Below are 21,443 nucleotides of genomic sequence, written 5' to 3' on the forward strand. Positions count from 1 at the left end.
CAGGTCAGTCAGCACATTTGCAAAAACTTTCTCAACATCGGGAGGGCCTTTTCATTTTAAAGATGTAACCTTCAGAACCTTGCTCAGCTCCATTTTGAGAGTGATATTTTAACTAAAAGAGGCTGAACACTTTTAATAGTCAATAATATTAGGTGTTGATTTACATCCTTTTTAATTCAGGTTCATCAACGGTGCTTCTTGTAGCTTGCTGACAGATAAAACTGGATAAGTGTATCAGCTAATTACTTGATTAAAGTCAAACATTGAATTTTATCTGAAATTTATTTGATGTGATATTCTATTGATTTTTAAAGGTGACATCATCTGCATTTTTAACCTCTCCACAGGCAGGTCAGAGGCCAGTGTGAGGGAGAGTCATCAAACAAATGTCAAACAGCCATGTGCTCCAGAAAGAAAGTTTAAGAATTTTGTGTGATCCCAGAACAAAAAGGTTACATCAACTACTATATCATTTTGGATTCAGTGTCCCTTCAAAAGTCTTGATGAACAGGTGTTGCTAACAGATAGATAGATAGATAGATAGATAGATAGATAGATAGATAGATAGACGGATAGATTGCCTTGTAGCCTTGGTTTGGTCTCCTTAACCATGAGAAAAGTGTCTTGGTCTCTTTTGGCTAGCTGCTGTAAATGTTTCACTTGTTTACTTTGGCTTTTTTTTACTTTGGCTTTTTTCATTCGGCAAGTGGTGTACAGTCATTTGTGTAGTGTACCATCATTTAGAAGCATTGGGACTTCACCACATCGACTGCCAAACCAAAATAATGAAGAAAGCAGCTGAAAACAGCACAGAGCTGCAGAGTGGTAATACTAGCAATCCTTCCATGTTACACAGTTATTTGCTTTAGTTTTAATGCAAAACAGCTTTATTGAAACTATAACTACATTTCTTAAGCAACATTAAAAGTATGCAAAATGATATGTACAGATAATCTGTTGCATAGTTGAAGGATGCATGCCACTCAAACATGGTTCATGGTAATAGTTCACTTCAACACTCCAATTTATCCAGTATATGCATTGTAAGCGTGTGGAGTTATGGCAGTCAGTGCTCTATGAACTCATTTGCGTTCACTTTACAGGAGATAATATACCCCCCAAGGTAGATACACAGGAGAGATTTTCTTTTCTTTTTAAAATATCCCATAAGGTATCAAACACTTCCTTTCCTGTAATGAAATGGCGTGCATTGCCAATCAATAGGTGGGTAAAAATGCACCCATATATTAGAGCCTGTTTTCCTTTTAGCTATGGCTGAAGTGCCACATGAAAGCAAACTTGGGGTGCATGTATTAAGCAATTATTTGCGAGGGAATCAAGAGTATCAAAGCTAAAAGATTCTCAAAAATTGGATTGTTTGAAACTGATACGTCATTGGATCTGATTATTAATTCCAATCTGTATAACATCATCCTTTCATCACACTACTGTGCACATAAATACCTATTCAAACTTTATTTCTTCTCTTAAGTCTGTAGCCAACCTATGTGCAGAGCAGCACAGGCATGTGTGATGGGATAGCTAAGAAAAATGGTGCCATTCGTCTGCCCCAAGACCGCACAGAGTGCTCTGCTGCCAACAGTGCCTCCAGTAATTATAGACCAGAGCTGTGGAGACAGTTGCTCTCCAGGCTAAACTGAAACTAAACCCCCTATTTCATACTTGGTATTTGCTCTTTTCAGTACGACTACCCCATGTTTAAAAACTGTTATTTTTGGGATGGAGCTTGACTCTCTCCTGTTTATAGTACAGCCTGACTGAGCTGAAATATAGAATAACTCCAGTAAAGGCAGTAGTAATTCTGAAGACTGTTGTTGACATTGCAGCTCTTCCCTTTACTCATATTCTCTAATGCCTTATTTAATGTCTGCAGCTGTCAATATACTTGATTCATATATTGGCATTAACATACTCTTTACAGCTACTGAACTTCCCTTCCCTGTAACTCACTAACAGTAAAATAAAACTGCCATCGATTTTCTGTCTTTTAATTGTAGGGTATAAGATAGGTGGTTGATCACCTGGATCTTCTTGAATTAATTAATCAGTCTAGTAGTCACTATGCCAACGACACTGTTGAAACAAAGACTTGATTTAGGATTTACTAGTAACAGTGAAGAACAGTGAAGCTTGTAATTCTGACTGGGAAGTTCACTGAGCCTTCCACCCCATGGCAAATTCATCACACACCACACTGACCAGGCTTGACTTTACTGGAAAGCTGCTCTTGTTGTTAAGGCTCCAATCCTTGGGTTTCCCTACAAAGACTAGGCTGTGTGGTCTGTGTGCATTAGTTGACAAGTGTAGGATGGCACGGCAGCCTTATGGAGCCTGTAGATTTGGTCATGATTTTGTGAAAGTTGAAGTTTGGCACACACTGATCTAGGTCTAAATTGCTCTTTTCTCCTCTTGTATATTGTTTTAAGTCATCGTAAAAGTTGTGATCCTCTTATTTAAGAAGGAAACGGGTATTTTGCTGTGGACCTTTTGCTATACCTCATGTGCTTTATGTGCCCTTAGTGCCATACTTTGTCTTTTCATTATGCACTTGAGCTGTTGTTTTTTCCATAAGCATCATCGGTTTGATTTTACCTGGATTATGGTATGGCATGAATGCTTGTTCTAGTGTCATACTGAAACGTATGTGTGGTTGGACCAGTTTTCACTGTTTTTTAAGATAAGATATCCCTTTATTAGTCCCACAGTGAGGAAATTTGCAGTTTTACAGCAGCACGTTTTTGAATTGATAAACTCCTCTCACCTCGCTAATATTATTTCCATACTGTGTATCTGTCCTGTCTCCACTGAATATTCCCATTTCTACCCAGCCAATACAAACTCCACATCAACTGCTTTCATGTTTGGCAAATTAAGTTCTTTGAAAATATGTTTGGGCTTTCAGGGCAATACGCAGCGTATCCACAAACCATTTTTAAGCATAGATGCAGTATTACTGATGGGCTTGTTTTTACTGATGTGTGTGTGCAGTGTATTCTAACATTGATGACTCTTTTTTTTTTTTTTTTTTTTCCCCCACCCTATTCCCAATAGTCACAATGAGCGGAAGGTGACCTGCAAGCATCCTGTCTCGGGCTTACCATCACAAGACAACTGCATCTTTGTCGTCAACGAACAGTAAGTCTCTTGTGTATGCTTTTAGAATGCTACTGGGTAACATTTTTTGAACACTACAGTATGTCGTTGAAACTCCAGATGTGTAGCCAACATTGCGCAAGCCTTCGCCTTGCCACTCTCTATTTGCAGTTATGCCCTTTCAGTTCAAAGCCTTTTCTATTCAGCACTTCCTCAGTTATCTATCTTCATAACAAATTCCTTAAATAAAAACAAGAACAAACGTACTGTGTGGAAATATCAGTTTTTAGATACTTCTTACATATTCATATAATTGAAGAGGTTTTTTTATTGCATAGTTGGGCTGTTGTTTTCTACAAGTGCCAAGGCAGAGTTAATAATCTTGATGGCAAAGGCTGACAATAAAAAGCCATTCTATCATGTTTACGTCAGCTAGTGGGAATGCAATGATTCACAGTTCCCTCTTTTTGACAGGGGTGAGAGTTCATGGCCTTTTCATTTGTCATAAGTACAAGGATGTGTTCAACAATGTTACGTCCATGTGATCATCCACACTGCTTTCAGCACTACAGTCATCACATGTCTGCCCACATGACAGGATTGTTGACCAGTCATCTTGAACTTTCACTTCAAGGAGAACAAGCTCTGTGAATCTGCCGGACTAAACTTAGTCAGTGTTTGTTCGCCTCAGGAACTTTCAGATTTACCCACCTGTTACTCTTAAACCCGCTTGTAGTGTTGAGTGGACAAAGACAGGTACTCTGTCCAGATGCTTGCAGGATGTCCAACACAGAAAAAAGAGGGTAGATACCATTTTGTTACTCAGATTTACTTCTGTGTCTAGACTGTTTGCATCATAGCCCACACCATGACACTAGTGTCAATTTTCATCTGCTACCAGCCATTTTAGCTTAATTTTGGGCATATATAAGCTCCACTCACTTTCTCATTCCCCTCAGAAACCCCTGTTATAGTAGATTTCCCCCAATGTTATGTTGTTGCACTGAAGTCATGTCATCACAACTGGTGTCAATTATTTTGTCGATAAATAAATGCTAATTGAAATCTAATGGAATCAAATTCCTTGATGGCCCATCATGGCACCAGTTTAATCTTTTTTCAATATGAGGTTTAGAAATTAAAATCCTAATTTTACTAAAATATGATATGGCTGTTTTGTCTCACCAAATTCTTATGTGCTGCATTTTGTTCAGCAGAGATGGAATAATTGAAAGATGGTTGTGAAGAAGCTTGTTGTGCCAGAACTGTCACACTGCACTCTCTTGACACATTCCTCCCCTCACTGTGTTACTCTCACATCTCTGCTGTTTTTCACTCTGAGAGGAGCAACATGCCACGGCAAGATAATTTCTAATTCAGCAATTGGTTTTTATCGTTGTAGGATAAATCTACAAAATAAATCTGTATCAGATGTACTAGAGGGCAACTTCATGAAGGCAACAGCAAAGTGATAAAACTAAAACTTGACTCATTGTTATTTTTGCATTTATTACAGTGCATTTCGTCCAACAGTTGGCTGTGTTTTAGCAAAAGTAATAAGGAGGAAAGTCTTTACACTGGATGAGTAATAAAAGGCAAAGACGGATTTAAGCTGCCACAGGGATAAAGAGGCCAGGCTAAAAACCACAGCCTAATCTGCTCTACACTTTAAGTAAATCCAAAACACAAAACTTCTATTTGGCAATATAATTTTAGTGCCTTGTATATAGCCTAGTATAATATGTAAAGAACATGATTTCAACCCTCCTCAAGACATAATATGTAGTATAAATACTATAAAACAATACAACCAAAAAGGAAATATGAATAATTAACATTAAGGAAACCTGGATTTGATTAACAGAGTTAAGGAGGCAAATAGTCATTTCTACTCTGAGACTGCAGTTGTATCCCAGTTTGGGGAAGAAAAAAAAAAACAGGTCTGCCATCATGATGTGTGAAACTTATTTACACATCCATGATGATTTACGTAATAGTGACAGGGTGGGGCAGCTTTCTGTGAAGAGGCAACATAGAACAGCCTAAAAGAAAGGCAGATACTGTGGCTGTATCACACAGAGTTAAGGTAGTTGGCAGTGATTAAGACAGACACTCAGTGTTCTGGTCAGTAAGACGGACTCTATCACATGCTTATGATGTTTTGATGCAGATAAAGCAAAACTCCTTTGACCTTGAACACAAGTAGAACTGGTGAATCAGTGATGCCTGGGCCTTGTTGCCTCCATGTCAAAGTTCACTGTATCAGTTTAGTTTTGTGGAGTTTGCACACAACCCACAGTTGGATAATTAGATGTCAGGGACACACAGAGCGAGCAAACTCCACTCTGTTATTATTGAGGGACCAGTTTAAGCAATTACTTTAGTACATTAGCCTGTACTAATCTGCTTTAACATAAAAAGGCTCTATTACATAGATAACTGTCACTCATACTTACACTCTCAGCTGTGCTGTGATGTGCATGTTACTGCTAAAGTCATGGCTCAGTCCTGTCTTTGACATGTGACTTCACCCACCTCCGTGAATGTCAGCCTCAGCATTCTACTGTCATTACTTTACATGTTTGAGCCTATTTTTAGTGGTTCACATGATCTTGTGCAGGCTGACAGGGAATATTTGTAGAACTCACATGTAAAACATGTTGTCCAAAACATCATCTGACCATGTCTGCAAGAATGAAACTTACTTCAAGAGCACTGTGTTCAGTGCAGCTTATAACATAGTAGCTATCCCTTTTAATATCTCTGGGTATGTTAGACCATTATCAGTGAGCAGGACCGTGTTATGGCAGTGTTGAATTTTTTTATTTTTTTGCCTTAATTTGACAAAGTATCTTCTTTCAGTATATGGTATGGAATTCAATTTGTTAGATAGTTTTTTGTATTCATAAACACTTTTTCAATTAATATAAGATAAAATTGACCATTATCATGATATATATTGATAATGCAATGATGTGGTATGAAATGACATATATAATGCCAGAGGATTTTACACACATCACCCACTCCTAAGTGCTCTCAGTCCAGCATTGCAGCAGGTGAAAAGACATCATGGCAGAATGAAACATGTGCTAATCAGCAATGGCCACTACAAGCATCATTCTCTTTACAGGCACAGTGTGGTAAAGTTGTTCAGATTGACAAAATACAGGAGGGTGGACAGGAAAGTTAGAGTAGAGGTGTTATCTATCAAACAGTTTCCCTGTTAACTGGTAATTTTTGCTTGAATGGGTCAGTCAGGCTGTCTTGGTGAATTCCTTACACTTGTTTTTTTCTTTTTCATTTTAAAAAGGCGGTCATTTTCTGAGTCCTCGCTTTGAGTGGTACAGTGTCAGCAACAAAAAGTGTTCACTTACAGTACGTTTGTTAAGTGAAAACAATCAGCAAAGCACTCCACAACATCATACTAAAATAATAACAGGTCAGGGAAACATAAAATTGACTAAAACAAAACTCTAAAGGAAAAACATCATTACAGTTTGGGATATTAATGTGCATGTAAATCATGTAACCTTTTTCAGACTGTCTTGAATATGGTCAAATCTGCTGATTCAGAACATAACAACATAAAATACTGCTTATTTGCAGCTAGTCTTCAAAACCGCAAATTTCTTTTGAAAGATTTTATTCTCAACAAATTTGTCTTTCCTCTGTTTTGTAGTGTGAATTGTGGAAAGTTGTGTCACCCAGCGTTTAGCAGGTAATACACTATGAGGTGCAAATGGATAACTGTGTGTTCTCCACCTGTTTCTTTTTTCTTTTTCTTTTTTTTTTAAAGACGTGAACATGTTTGTCTGTTAATAATCATTGTTGTTGCACACTAACAGCAAACTGTGGGTGTTTTGCCTGATGACCTGTTATGCATTTGCATTCCAAAGTCTGGTAAGGTGCACCGTACTTTCTGAACCATTTGTTGTGTTCATCTAAGCCCTTATGAACAACTAACCGCAGGGAGATAATTTCTCACTTTTTCCTGAGCTGAGGGTCAAGCTGAACATATTTATATCACTACTATTCAACTCACTTTGTTGGCAGTTTTCTGATTTCCCAGGAAGCCTTAAATCTGCTCTCCTGTGTGGTTGCTGGGTTCTAACAAAAAGTTTCTTTAGAATAAACCAAAAAGGCATCAAAAAGTATGATCATAGATCGCTTCTTTGACACACACAGGTCAGTTAATTCTTCATTTTCAAAAACCTTGACTTTGTGAACACCCCTTAATGCTCCGTCCCTTATGGATGTACAGGCTACATGTACATCCATAAGTTAAGAGCTCTGGCTATGTTCCTTTGCTATGCTTGAGCATAGAAGAGTCTTTTGTTCATTAAAAAGAAAACGGTCAGGATCACCACCATAGTTTAGTGTTTTAAAGCACTCTTATTTCTTTAAAAATGCTGTATGGTCATTTTAAAAAGCTCTCTCAACCACACAGTCCAGTGTATCCCCCTCGGTTTGCTTGGAACACCAACACAGACCCAAACACTCACACATAGGCACACAGAATCCATGCGGTAATGGACCAGGCAGTGATGTGACTGTTTAATACATATGGTTTTGTCTTCGTATGTGGAATTGATAAGGACTTGTCTTGTGGTATAACCCACAAGACAAAATGAGAACAACACTGGTTGTTTATGTTCACATCTTAATCAGATGTTTTTATTTAACACATGACATACAAATCATTTGATGTAACTCTACCACAGTTGGTATAGTAGTATTGAAGTAAGTGTAGCATACAGTATGTTGAGCTGAGAAGTAAATTAATGTTACTGTTAACTTTTTAGGTTACAGTAATATTGCAAAGATATGCTAAAACATTTATATTGTAATACTCTATATAACATTTACAAAAACATGCAAATTATAATATGAAACTGAGAAAATTAGGTGTAAATACTTTGAAGCAGTTTTTCTTAAATGTAATGTTTCAAATTATACGTTTAATTAAAATCCAGCAGCAGTATAAAGCATGCATAAAGCTTAAATGTGAGACTGGTTACAGTCTTCTGTCCTGAGGCAGCACTTTCATCTCACAGTGAGCAGAGGACGATTTGATCAGGGAGACTCAATGTGTAGAGCTGGCCTGTTCTCTGTGTGTTGGGGTAAGTGTACCTCTTGGTGCACTAGTCTTGTCTAGCAGACAAAATGCATATTGGTCGTGTTGTATCAACTGAAAACACTAAATTAGACCTGAGTATCAGATAAGTGTGGTTATCTGTCTGTGATGGACATGCAAGCTGTCTGCAGTGTTTTTTGGGTTTTTTTGCAGATAGACGACTGAGTAATGGTATTGCAATTAGTATGCATGCTCAGTGAATCTTTACTGTATTATTTACACATACACTAAGCAATATGTGGCACAGTTTTATTAAACTAAACTCTCCTTTCTTGGCTTTGCAGGTAGACACAGTATAGTAACATTTTTGAGTAGATAGACCTCTTCAGGCTTTGATTTTTTTTTTTGTTCTTTTTTGACTTTGCTGTTGACATGGAGCTGTAAACACAAAGATGGATGTTGTGTAGCTCTGGTATTTTGATACAACTATTGCTTTGTTTGTACATTACAATCAAATCCTCCATGGGCTACTGCTGTCATGGGACAAGCACCAATCTAAACAGGAAAATAGTAATTTAAAGCAGACAAACACTTCTAAACAGCATGTTGTGGATATGAACAGTGACAAAATCCATATGGTGTTTCATGTGAACATTTCAGTGGAAGCCAGTCGGAGCTTCGTGTCAAAATATAGATGTGAAGCAGTTGGTGGTTTCACATTGCGTGTGTGCATTGTATTTACTGTAAGTGCTTGAGAAGTAAATACTGTGGAGGCTTAAATAGGGAAAAACTTGGGAACTGAGAGTTGGCCTCTCACATTGTGATGATGAATTCTCATAACCACAATGTTGTTGTTATATTAATGTTATTTCAATACATTTTGCAATTGAAGTGAGTTCACACAATCCAAACAGTAGTAAAGTTTAGATCTTTTAGCCATGTTGTTAAGAGCTCGACACCTACAGCAGTGGTTTGGAAATGTTACTAAACATCTCATTGGGATGCTTTTGCATTTTAGGATTTTTTCATCTTTTCCTCTTCTAACATGTCTTCCTCACTTGTTTCATGGCAGGAAATATCACAAACATTTGTCAAGTTCATCTCTAACATCATTATTCTGTTTTTGATCACAAATAAAAAACACAATTTTATATTTATGTGTTATTGTAGCAATGTTATTCTGAATTTTTTTCCACAATAAAACATGGTTATGGAGCATTTGTAAGCATTATTTTTAATTACCCCAAATGATGCAGTAAACAATTTCACTTTGTGTATTTGTGCACAAAGTTGTAAGTTGTGTATTGCAGCATAATTTCTCCTATTGCTCTTTATCTTTCTATTGTCACCGGCCAACTCTTTGGCTGAGGCAGCTAATTTAACACATTCACTGTTTTCAATTTCATTGCATGTAGATTGATTATTGAGCCCAAACTAATTATCAGCAAAGCCCCAACGAGCACACGTGCACTGGAGCTCAGAGCCTGGAAATGGTCTGGTGGCTATATAGAGCATCAAATAGAGCAATGTCTCCATTTTCTCTGCCCCTCCCAACCTTTGATTTGATGGCAAGTCGTCACACTATTGATTATGGTTCACGTAGGATTTCGCCTGTCACTGGAAGTGCCGAAAATCTTCAGGGCTCATTTTCTGGAGCAAGCTCATTAGAAGGAGAAGAAGGCAAATCTCAGTGGCTACTCATCACTCTGCACAATCAGCTGTTTTGGAACAGTCTGTGTGCACCTCAACTTGAGAGAGCATTAGTCACCTACTTCCCCACCCTATGACTTCCCTGGTGGTGTCCCCAGAAATGTGTCACGTCTACACATAGCATTGAAACACTAAAACTAAACTCTTAAAGAAAAGCCTCATTACAATTGGGATGTTAATGTGCATGTAAGTGATGTAACCTTTTTCAGACCGTATGAAATTCTCCTTTTAACCTTGCATAAGTCAGTAAGTACAGTTCATAATGATAAAATTATGCTACTTATTGTAACTAAGCGTTAACTGGTAACATGTATGTAATTTTGCTTCTAAAAACAGGTAAGACAAAGTTGGACTGTGATTGTTGTTTTATTTCATCATTTTTCTGAAGGGTCTGCAGGTAGTATCAGACCTGTCAGCGTGCTGCACGGGAATGAACATCTTGTGTGTGTTGCCTGCTGTTGCTGCCAAGCTGATGTTATCCGTTGTGATTCCTTTTCGTGTTTGTGCACCTTGAATATAACAGCATGGAGTCTGAATTGTTAAACTGTTTTTAAATTGACTCTGAGTTTATTTTTTGTTGTCTTTTTGTTGAGTGTTAAGTTAAGTCTTGTCCTTGTGTCCAACAGATGGACGGATTGAAAAACTGAACTATGTGGTATAGATAGATGTAAAGCACACGTAGATGATGGATGAATGGAATTATTATTCATATTAAATGAGTGCCTCATTTATATAAGATGATATCATATAATCTGAAGGCTATGAATGTTGGAATATTGATGAGCAGCATAGATGGGAGAATTTGCAGTGCAGGGTTGGCAGTTTCTGTCCTTATTCAGTGACCTGAAACCAGTATATCTTGAGAGATTACACTTTTTTCACTGCTGCAGTATTTCTGCTCTACTCTGGTTTTCCTGTCTTGTTCCCTCTAGAGCACGACGTTGTTCCCTTCCTAAAGAATGTAGGACATCTCCATGGGCATAAGGTTTTCTATCCTATGGCGAATGTATTGAACTTAGTATGCTTTCAACATTTGCTTAAAAAAACAAAACAAAAAAAACACTTAAGAGACATCCTGGTCTGATTCACGGCTGCAACTGCTGCATTCCAATATGTCAGGCAGACTTTTCAGTCCATTTAAAGCTGTTGGAGAACTGGAAATGTATCTACAGTGACATGGTGGGAGTAATTGGCTTGATTCATAGGCCCATGTTGAGATCTCATTATAATAAAGAGTTTCAACTTCAGAGGAATGATGGTGGAACAGACAATAAAGGCTGCTTCCTCCTATTCTTCTTCTTTTATCAAGGTCATTGAACATAAATTGGCAGTCTGTATTTCTGACTGATGACTTGCCTATGTGCTCTTCGCATGCTCTGTCCTTTTTTTATTTTCTAGATCGTCCTCCAAAGTGCCAGCGAATGAGAAGAAGGAACGAGCAGTAAAAAACATGAGTGAGGCCTCCAACTACACAGGCGGCTCGGACTACGCCGCTAACCCCAGTAGCCCAGCAGGAAGAGTGAGTGACACATAATTATCATGACATCATCATTTCTGTTAAATGTTTTTTATTTTTTTGTTGATTGAGCTCACATTGCTGTTAACACATTCATACTGTATTTCTAGCCCTCAAGACCTTCCAAAAAAGTTCATAATTTTGGGAAGAGATCCAACTCTATCAGGAGGAATCCAAGTGCCCCAGTAATCAAGAGAAACTGGCTTTATAAACAGGTATGCAAGAGTATATGACTTCAAGTAAAACTTTGTATTTAGTCCAATAAATCATATAATGAGGTGAGAAGCAGACTAGGTACCTTAGTCTGATATTAATTTATTGGCTCTATTGATTTCCACAGATTGGCACAGATTTTCATTTCCATCTGACCATCTTCTTACTGTATTTTGTGTTTAATGCTAATAAGCACGTTAGTTTGCTAAAACAAAACTAAGATGGTAAACATTATACCTGCTAAATATCCGTATGTTAGCACTGTCAGTGTGAGCTTGTTTATATACTGATGTTAGCATTTAGCTTTAATTGCTGCTGTTCCTAAGAGACTGTACTCACAAAGGTGCTAGCATGACTGTAAAGTCTTGTTAGACTGAAAATAAGCCTTTCATGGCAATGAAATCCTTACTTGCTGGTATTTTTGGCATAACCTTAAAAAAAATAGCAAAACAAAATAGAAACAAAATAAAGAAATAGTAACATAGCAACCTATTTATAGTACAGCAAAAAGAAATAATGATAAATGGTACAAAAATAATAAAGTAATACATTGCATGTCTATTCTACTACTAATTATCTGCAAGTTGTTATGCATGTTCAGTGGGGGGGGGGGGGGGGGGCAGTGGCTGTGCACTGTATAGTGCCTTAATGGGAGGTTCAAGAGGGTTTATAGTGTATAGTTTATAGTCATTGCAAAATGTGCCAATATGAGGGTCCATCGTCGGCCCCTTTTCCTCCTGGAGGCCTCAAACATTTCCGCGGTCTGTCTCTCCCAAAGGTGCACCTCAAATATCCATATAACATACACCTTCAGGTGTATGTTATATGGATATTTATTTTACTTTATTATATGTTGGCTTGTATTTTTTTTGGTCATTCATTCTATAAATATATTTATAATGAAACTGATAATTAGAAACAAGGATATTTTGGTGTTTGAATTTAGCTTATTTACCAAACAGGAGGTCAACTTGTGAATGCAGTCTTTATTTTTTATACAATTTTCCTCCATTTTACACAGAGAATGAGACTGACATTCTCCCTCTCCCTGTAACATTTGCAGCGACAGTCTTAAGATTAGCTCAAAGGAAGCTTTTTGATGTCTTACAGGATCTGAGCATTTCTTTGTCCAGTGTTTCTGCTCAGCCAGTCAACCAGCACGGGCAGTGTTTAAATACCAATCCCTCATCACAGCTCCCTGGTTACTTACAGCAGGGTGAAAAGGGGATGCTTGAGGCAGCTCTTGGCCAGACAGGACTCTCTCATGCTTCCTAAGTGGGAGACTCATTTAGTTTTGATTGCAGCCTCCCGGCACAGTTTTGTGAACACATGATGGCCTCCTTTGGTACAGCTGCCAGCTGCTATTTCTTTGGGGACCTCAATCAGGGTGACGTAGATCAAACTAAAGACTCACAAATCTGCTACCCTGAATAAAAGCTGGATTTGCACTTTTATTTTCCTGCCTCATTGAAACCTGGAAGCTATTGAAGTCCTTGGCTGAGGGAAAAGCTGCAGCCCTTCAGTTGATCCATTGGGAGAAGAAAATGCCACAGTGATTGATGATTGGTGAAAGCCTCGTTTTTCTCCTCATGCCTCAAAAGAGGAAGATCTGACAGGACTCTTGATAAAGTTTATTCGTGAGCACATGTAAAATGAGTGGTTAAGATGCAAGAACGCAAGAATTTTAAATCCTATTGTTCTATTTCAGATGTGTCTCCATTATGAACACACTGAACAGCATCTGGTATTGTGAATTTTTTTGATACTAATGTGTTAAACATGCTGGTTCACAGAACTGAATTTCCATTTAAAGTAAACTGCAGCCCACATGCCATTTGACCATAATGACAGAGTTGTTGAGGTCCCTCCCCCTACTTTTGTCTCTGGGTGGAATCCACGAGTAAGGACCCTGCTCAGGTTTTCCAATAAAGCAAACGTGGGAGTTAATACCCTTTTCCTCACCCTTCATCCTTTTCAAGCAGCAGCCTGAAAGCTCCTTTGATCACAGCATTGCGATACTGCAGAACAACTTCCGCACAGGAGGTTTATTTTTGCTGGCCACTGAACAACATGCTCTCGTTTAAAAGTGAAAGCTGGTTATTGGGTTGAAAATACAGCAGAGCACTTTCATTATTATGTTTATTTCATATCAGAAATCAAATGTTTCCTCAGAGACAAATAAATTACCCATAATCCATCCCAGGAATATGTTAAATTTGATTAATACAAAGTGGATGAGCTTTGTCTCCGTTAATTCATTTTGTTTTCTCACAAAATTCCAAATTCCAAATGACAAAAAGTCCAAGGAGGCATTTCATACCACGATATAGAGAAATACATGCACATAAAGAGATGGTGTGTCTGTGACATGTCAGTCAGTTGGAAGCAACAGATTATGTAGAATAATTCAAAGTTCAAAATACAAATCATACAGCAAATACTTAATCACATGGAAGGACTTGAATTGAATATATCAGAGGGGGTGAAGGCACCACAGGAAGTACTTTTTCCTTGTCATTTTACAATTTAACCCTCCCCCACATGTTCGTGGAATAACCGTGCCCTATTCCTATGGTGTCTTTGCAGGACAGTACAGGGATGAAGCTGTGGAAGAAGAGGTGGTTTGTGCTGTCTGACCTGTGCCTCTTCTACTACAGAGGTGAGTCCTGTCCTCTCGGCTAACAACACGTTTCATTAGTATGGCACTGCTTACAACAACAGTAGCTTTCAATTAGTTGTTCAGTGTGCTGTTGTGACCTTCACAGCCCCACAAGCCGTGCTCTTGGCGATTGTCAATGTATCTGGATCCAAGTCCCTGTGGTAAGCAGCCTGTCAGGACCAAATGAAGAGATATAGTGCATCCATTCTGAATGCACTGTATATTAATTGAAATGGCTCTCCTGTTGTCTGATTTGCTATTTTAGAGATGATTGTTTCCCCAAGCAGAGCCAGGGCTTTAAACAAGTCTTAGATGCAGCTATAATTTTGAAAGAGAAAGCAAAGCAGGAAATTGGATTTCACACTAATGTTAAGTCAAGGGTCCGGAGATGATGCTCTTTTTAAACAGTGGTTGCATGCTTATGTAATTCTTGGATTCAGATACATCAAACAGAATTTATCCTCCTAATATTTACAGATCCTCCTCTAAGTCCACATCATAGGGACCACCATCATATTATTAGAGTAGTCACTCTTTTTGAATATCTGTGGTTTTTATATGGTTATGTAATTTAGGGAAGACAACCCATATTTTCCAAACCAAGTAATTAAATGTTCTACTTTGATTGAAGGGGGAACCTAATGTTTTATTTAGATGGCCACTAGTCCAGTTCCAATCCAGTTTAAAGGTTTTCCATTCAATTATTAAAATCTGGCTGTCCTTATAAATCTCCCTCTTTGCTACAATAGCACAGTAGGAATACATTTGCAAGTGTTAGATGTGATCTTTTCTATAAGCTGCTATTGACTGAGCTGCTTTTGACCGGGCATTTCAGCCTCTCTCATGCGGTACTAATGTTCGCATCAAATATTGACACAGCTGTGTCCAGAGAATGTTTGAGAACTTTCCTATTGAAAAAAAATGAAATGAATACTGTGAATCAATGAGGCTCTGAGGTCGGTCTTGCATGGCACAAGTCCATATATCACAGTGCCCCCTGCTCACTTGATGCGGATACAGTCATCATTTCTGCTGATCAGGATGACATCTAGTCTGTGTTATTTCTGGTGTCTGCCAGTCCTGTCACCGTCTTTCCGCCCACTGACTGACAAAAGCCACAGACAACAGCAGACCCAAAGGCTTTATCCAGGCAGACATGCTGAGAGACTGTATCCATCAGCAGGGAGTGGGCAGAGAGGTCATGAACTGCACTGCCCCTCAGCTATCTGTTGTAGTTATCAGACTATTGTGGTGCGCTCAGGATCTCCCACAATATTAGCTTATGTTCGGAGACTGTTGTGCAGAACCTGCTGTGTTTGTTTGTGTTTTAAAGAGAGAGACAGAGACGCAGAGCCTTGATGAATAAATAAATGTGGGGCCAGTGGGCTCAGGCATAACTGATGCTGGGGAATATATCAATCCATCAGCCCTTCAAACTTTTTCTGGGGTGATCAGCTCTACTTCTAAACTCCCAGAGGCCGGCCAAAGTTCAGCTACCATTTACCCCCCAAAATATTACTCACCATTCACAGTGAGCCTTACTTGTTCCAGATACTACCAGTATGTGTTAGTATATATTTTGTATATTTTACATAACACCCAGAGTCAACACTTGCAAACAAACATGTACATGGGACTGCAGCAGTGACTGCTAGATATATTTATCTTGTGCTGTTTTGAGTAAGCAGTGCAGATTGCTTATATCAAACTGGGAGGTTAAGAAATTTCCTGCCTAAAACTCTGGACTCAATCTAATCCCCCCTGTGGAGAGTGCTCTATTGTCAATATGGAGGCCTGTCTGCTAACTTAATGAGGATTAGAGCAGCCTAGTTGCATAGGACATTGAATCAATGCTCATCTTTTCTACTGATTGGACTCTGTACCCTCGGCTCATCTCCTCTTTAGGTTTTTATCACAATCAACTTGGTTTTTTAGCCTTTTTATGTTTACAAAAGAATGTTCAACACAAGAGTTTAGTGTGGTATCTTCAACAAAAATACATATACAAAACAATCCCGAATGAATTGTGTTGACTTGTTTTTTCTCTGCAGACGAAAAAGAGGAGGGGATACTTGGCAGCATACTCCTACCAAGCTTTCATATATCTATGCTGTCTGTGGATGATCACATTAACAGAAAATATGCCTTCAAGGTCAGTGCATAGTTTCATTCCTGTCAAACTTTGTTAGACTCCACATTTTATGGTTGAGTACATAAAGTACAGAGTACAAAGTACAGAGCCGAGAAAAGTAAAGCATCAGTATTAGTTTTTGGGGAGAAAATAAAATGATTAGAGCTGAAAGTAGAAGGTACTTTTGATCACTGGTATACAGTTTGAAGTTAGAAAGTAGTAGTTTTATTGTGGTGGTCTTATATTGCCACAATGTTTACTAAAGCATATAAACTTAGCTTTTATGTTTACTTTTCTTTGAACATGTTTTGTCTTTGCTTTGGAAATAATTTTCAGTCGCATGACAGTGAAGTAATGCAAGTCATTCTTTTAAAACTGCTTTTAAAACTAAGAAAGCCAAGAAAACACATGCGAGCAGTCATATCTTTGCCGGCTCCTGCCAGTGGTGTAGCACTGGTGGATCGTAATACTCTTAGTTGACTCGGAAACCCCGAGTAACTGGGCAACAAGCATATTTTATGGGATCTTAGTGGTGTGTACAGTATTTGACTGTGGGTCCGTCATAAACCCTAAGAGACAACAGAGTTGTTCTGCCAAGTACAGCCAAACACAGACGCCCAGGAGTCTGCTCAAGGCCTCTCCAACCACACAGCCCACTCCTTTTCCAGCTCAGACTCAGGCTGAAGGAGAGTAAATTGAGGTACAGCAGGGCACAACCTCTTCAGTTTACGGTCATTCACTTGGGGATGGGGTGACTTTTTGACTGCATATTTTTCATTCTGAACTTTTCCTGTCTCTTGTTTTTGTGGCCAAAATGACCATGTCATTAAAAGTTACTTATTTCTCAAGATTATTCTGCAGTAATTGGAGCAATGACGGTGCTCTTTTGTTTTTCAGACAGTGGTAAACAGGATATTGAGGTTGTTCACTAAAGATTTTGTTTTTCTCTTTCTGTGTCTGGCTATAACAATATATTGGTTTGTTGACTGCGAGGGAACAGAGCAACAACGGAACAATATGTCTGCCATACAATGAACTGCATGGTAAGTCCTAAAGCATTGTGGCAGATTTACTGCCCTAATCTAGTGGTATGCATGAAACTCAGGTGACTCATGGTTTGATTTATGTGGATGGTACAGATGCCCACAGACAGGAGTGTTTCGCAAACCAGCTTTTTCCAGCAGTATTTGCTACGAAATCTGACATGCATTAAAGTCACTTTTGCCTTAAAAGCGTCTCAACAGCACTACATTCTTCTTGTTTAGTGATAAACTGACATAACTGCAAGCAACCTCATTTAACAGTCAGGTTTAAAGTACTAAAAATCACAGTTGATTTGATTTTTTTGTCTCCTCTCTTTCAGGTTACTTTCTCTGTGTGTCACTGTTCCTGTTCCCAATCCTGTCTATTGTCACAACAGGCAACACATCCCAACATGAGGACATACTATTTTTGCACAGACACAGCCAAAGAAATGGAGTCTTGGATGAAAGTAATGACAGACGCTGCACTTGTGCACTCAGAGCCGGTCAAAAGGTTTGTAAGAACATCACTAATACAGTCATTTTAAGAGAAAGCCTGAATGTTTTTGAAGTTGGGAGATTACAGTGGGTTGTTTTGCTTTTGAAAGGAGAAAAAGACATTTGAGGACAGTTCTTAATGACTTGCTTGGTTTATTCCTCCATCCTGATTTTCTTTTTTAGTGTGTGTACCATAAGCAAGTGCTTTTAAATCCCTCTGTTAAGCCTGTTAAGTTCTTTGGCATCAGTTCAACACCCGCTTTTGACATTTCTGGTCTCTGGGTTTGCTGAAGAAGCTGTGAATTTCTTTAATATTATGTAACTATGTTTTTACTATTGAAATTTATTACTGTAACATACACAAGAATGCCATGTGCATGTGGGCATGTGTGTGTTGTGAATGCATGATGCAGGTGGTTCAGGGGATGTTGTGCATATCTGCACAAGCTGATCAGGATCACTGACTCATCAGGATAGGGTTTTTTTTACTTCCTTTTTTTTTAAACTGTGTAAAATGTCTGTTATTTGGCAGCCAGCCTGTCTAATGCCCTCCTTTTTACATGGGCGAGCAGAGGCGTAACGGTGAAGTGCTCTGTAATTACACAGAGCAGTAGTGCCTGAAATCCACCGGATAGCACTGTTAGATGGGACTGTGATGCTCTCACAAGACTATTTAACATTAGAGAATTATAATATCTATCTAGTTAAGACTATCTTAATTTCAAAGTGTCAAATGTCTTGTGATCTGTGGACAGTATCACATCTTTTCATATTTTAAGTTGGTGGTCGGTGTTAAAGAAGAAGAAGATACACTAGCCAAAACCTGATCTGTTAAGGACCGTTTTCCCTTAAAGAGTTTCTACAGTCTCCTCCAAACAAGTATGAGTAAATGCACTCAGACTTTCACAGGGCTAAATGTGTGCTCTACTGGGCTGGTGGAGCCACAAAAGGCTGGAGAACACATTACGTGACTAGTGCTGCTATTTAAGAGGATACAAGTGGAAACTGTGAAGGAATGCTTTTCCTACTGCCTTCTTATTGGTAACCCAGTGAGTCATGCTGCGAAGGGGAATTTGCAGAACTTTGAAGTCGTGACCTTGAGTCGGTCTCAGGCCAGGGAGTAGTGGTGTCTATTACCTCTTGAGACCTCCCTAATGACCACAGAGCTGTAGATAGGTCTTCTAGAGAGGAGGTAGAGGGGAGCTGAAAATGGATCAGCAGGGTCTGAGCACCACCTTTGAGATGTGCCCTGACAGAGGCAGTGTTTTATTGGGGATATCTGATTTCCTTTTACACGCCTGGTCTCCTCTGGCAGCTGGAAGAGACATTGTGCAACTCTGCCCATTTTCTTTGCACTTTCTTTTTATTTCAGAGCTTCTACTATTATAAGAGTTCACAGAGGTAGTGCATTAGGTCTACAAACTTGATATAATGTCTTAAACACCTTTTACTGGTGATGAACACAAAAGAATATCCCTGCTGCCAATTTCATCTAATGTAGTTATCATCTTCCCATTACTGCACACAACAGATCTTATCTGTCTTGATTTCTTCTGGATAACACAGTCTCTTAGATTGCTCCATTAATCATACTCACACCTTCCGTTTGTCTTTTTCAGGTTGGACCGGCTAAAAGTGGAGCAGTGTGGACCACAAGAGATCAATCATGTGGCTAACCACAGGCCACCACTCACACAACCTGAAATCCAAAACAATGAACGCAACCGTGAGGTCGATCTTGAGTGCACTGCCGCAGTCACCTCCACCACGGCAGAAGAAGAGAGGAAGCAGCTAGATGCTGAGCGCTATGGTTTCCAGAAGGATGGGGAGGAGCGTGAACGTCCACTCACAAAGATCAACAGCATCAAACTGCAGCCAGCCCAGGCAGCAGCTGTCAAAGCTAACTTCACCTCGCCGCAGACTCCAACGGAGATGGACGGGCCACACCAAGTTAATGGATCTGGCGAGCAGTCTCCAGCTGATGGGACCGGAGTCCCTCCTCAGCGAAGTCCCACCCATGAGCCAGACCGCACCCTGAGTAGGACCAGCTCTATGCAGCAGCTGGAGCAGTGGGTTCGTACACAAAGAGGACGTAACCAGGATGATGACACCAGGAGGTTGGTTTGATTATAAGCCTTTTGAAGGTTTTAAAAAAATATATGAATGTTTCGGTTATTTTATTGTGTGATTTCAAAATATGTATGCAGCAAAAGGAGAAAATATGCCAGCACATGTTTTTTTTTTTAGGTTATTGCACAATCTTGTCCTACTTCTCCAACAAGAAGTGGAACTTTTCTAAACTTAGTATAATCTAGAACTGCTGATTCACCTGCATCCTGAGACAGGAGGGATTCTCCGTGGCCACATACAGTTCATATGCAGACTCAGATTTTCCAAAGTTTCTTAGTCCCATTTCTTTCTAAAGCTGTGCTGTTTAAAGCCAGAGGATTCACAGACTTCTCACCATGAATTAAACACTTTGACATTACACTATTAACTGGAAGTAGACCTGGGGATAAATAATAGCCAAGCAGAGCTGTTAGCCAGAGTCACTGCCTGCCACAGACCCTGCTGTGAGCGCTGTCTCTCTGCCTGCTTGTCCATCTGTCTGTCTCTCCATCTGGTTGCCCAGCTTGTGCTCATGTTTGACACAGCCTTGTCTCTTTTTTCCCCACCCGCCCCCTGAGTAAGTTGATTTTGAGAAATGGACATACACACCTGCTTTGAGCAGTGCATTTACTTAAGAAGATTATGATGCATAAAACCACAACAAGGCCTTGGCACTCGCCAATCTCTCTCCATTCTCTCTCCATTTGTGTTTGTCATTACATGCATGTCCTCCAGAGTGATGTTTACTTTCCATGGAGTCACAAGCTTTTCTTTTTTTTTCCTTTTTAATGCCAGTGTTCTAGCCAGGATCTGTCAGGGAGTCTTAATAGGAAGCTCTCATAATGCCAGCTGCACTGACTTTGAACCCACTGTGGAAATGGAGCTTTTCATAGCTTTGATGTCACTGGAAAGGTCTAATTTGTCCTGGGGGGGGTTCTTATTTCTCTTTATCTACTAAATACACACTTAGAAACACATAAGAAGAAGTTAAGACACATTTTCACACATACAGTAACCTGATTGATGTAGTGTGCTTTTCAGATACATCTAGAGCAGAGGAAAGGTTCCAGTTTGAATCTGTGTAGAAGACTAGACTTGCAGCTACAGTGTTTTAAACAGGCAGATCAAAAACTTTTACTGATGTGCTATTTCATAACATGACATTGCTTTGATGGCTGCGATAGCTAATAAGTTATATTTAGGTGTTTTTATCTGGTATTTTTTAAATGCAGAGACATTAAGGTCTTATTGACTATAAACAAAGTCTTCTCTTAATTGAATTTCCCAGTTGAAGAATTATTCAACTGTTGTACTAACCTAACGCCTCTGAGCGCTGGTGGTAAAAGCCTATTAAACATATATAGATATCAAAGCAGGTCTTTGCTAAAAAAAAA

General features: G+C 39.1%; 1 protein-coding gene across 7 annotated transcripts in view; it reads left to right on the forward strand.

Moving 5' to 3' along the window:
• Positions 1-21,443, forward strand: part of LOC111229716 (pleckstrin homology domain-containing family A member 5-like) — an 81,319-nt gene that overhangs the window by 41,750 nt on the left and 18,126 nt on the right. For all 7 annotated transcript variants that reach the window (XR_002665415.1, XM_022756173.1, XM_022756169.1 and 4 more), the window contains exons 4-10: positions 3,073-3,156; positions 11,300-11,420; positions 11,528-11,632; positions 14,217-14,289; positions 16,341-16,441; positions 17,841-17,956; positions 19,560-20,057. Coding sequence is in view for 6 of the 7 variants with exons in the window: in XM_022756173.1 (XP_022611894.1) it covers positions 3,073-3,156; positions 11,300-11,420; positions 11,528-11,632; positions 14,217-14,289; positions 16,341-16,441; positions 17,841-17,956; positions 19,560-20,057 (1,098 nt within the window). In the remaining variant the exon portion in view is untranslated. The remainder of the gene's footprint in view (positions 1-3,072; positions 3,157-11,299; positions 11,421-11,527; positions 11,633-14,216; positions 14,290-16,340; positions 16,442-17,840; positions 17,957-19,559; positions 20,058-21,443) is intronic.

The sequence above is a fragment of the Seriola dumerili genome, unplaced genomic scaffold, assembly GCF_002260705.1.
Source record: "Seriola dumerili isolate Sdu_G_001 unplaced genomic scaffold, Sdu_1.0 BDQW01000242.1, whole genome shotgun sequence".
In the NCBI taxonomy this organism is placed as follows: Eukaryota; Metazoa; Chordata; class Actinopteri; order Carangiformes; family Carangidae; genus Seriola; species Seriola dumerili.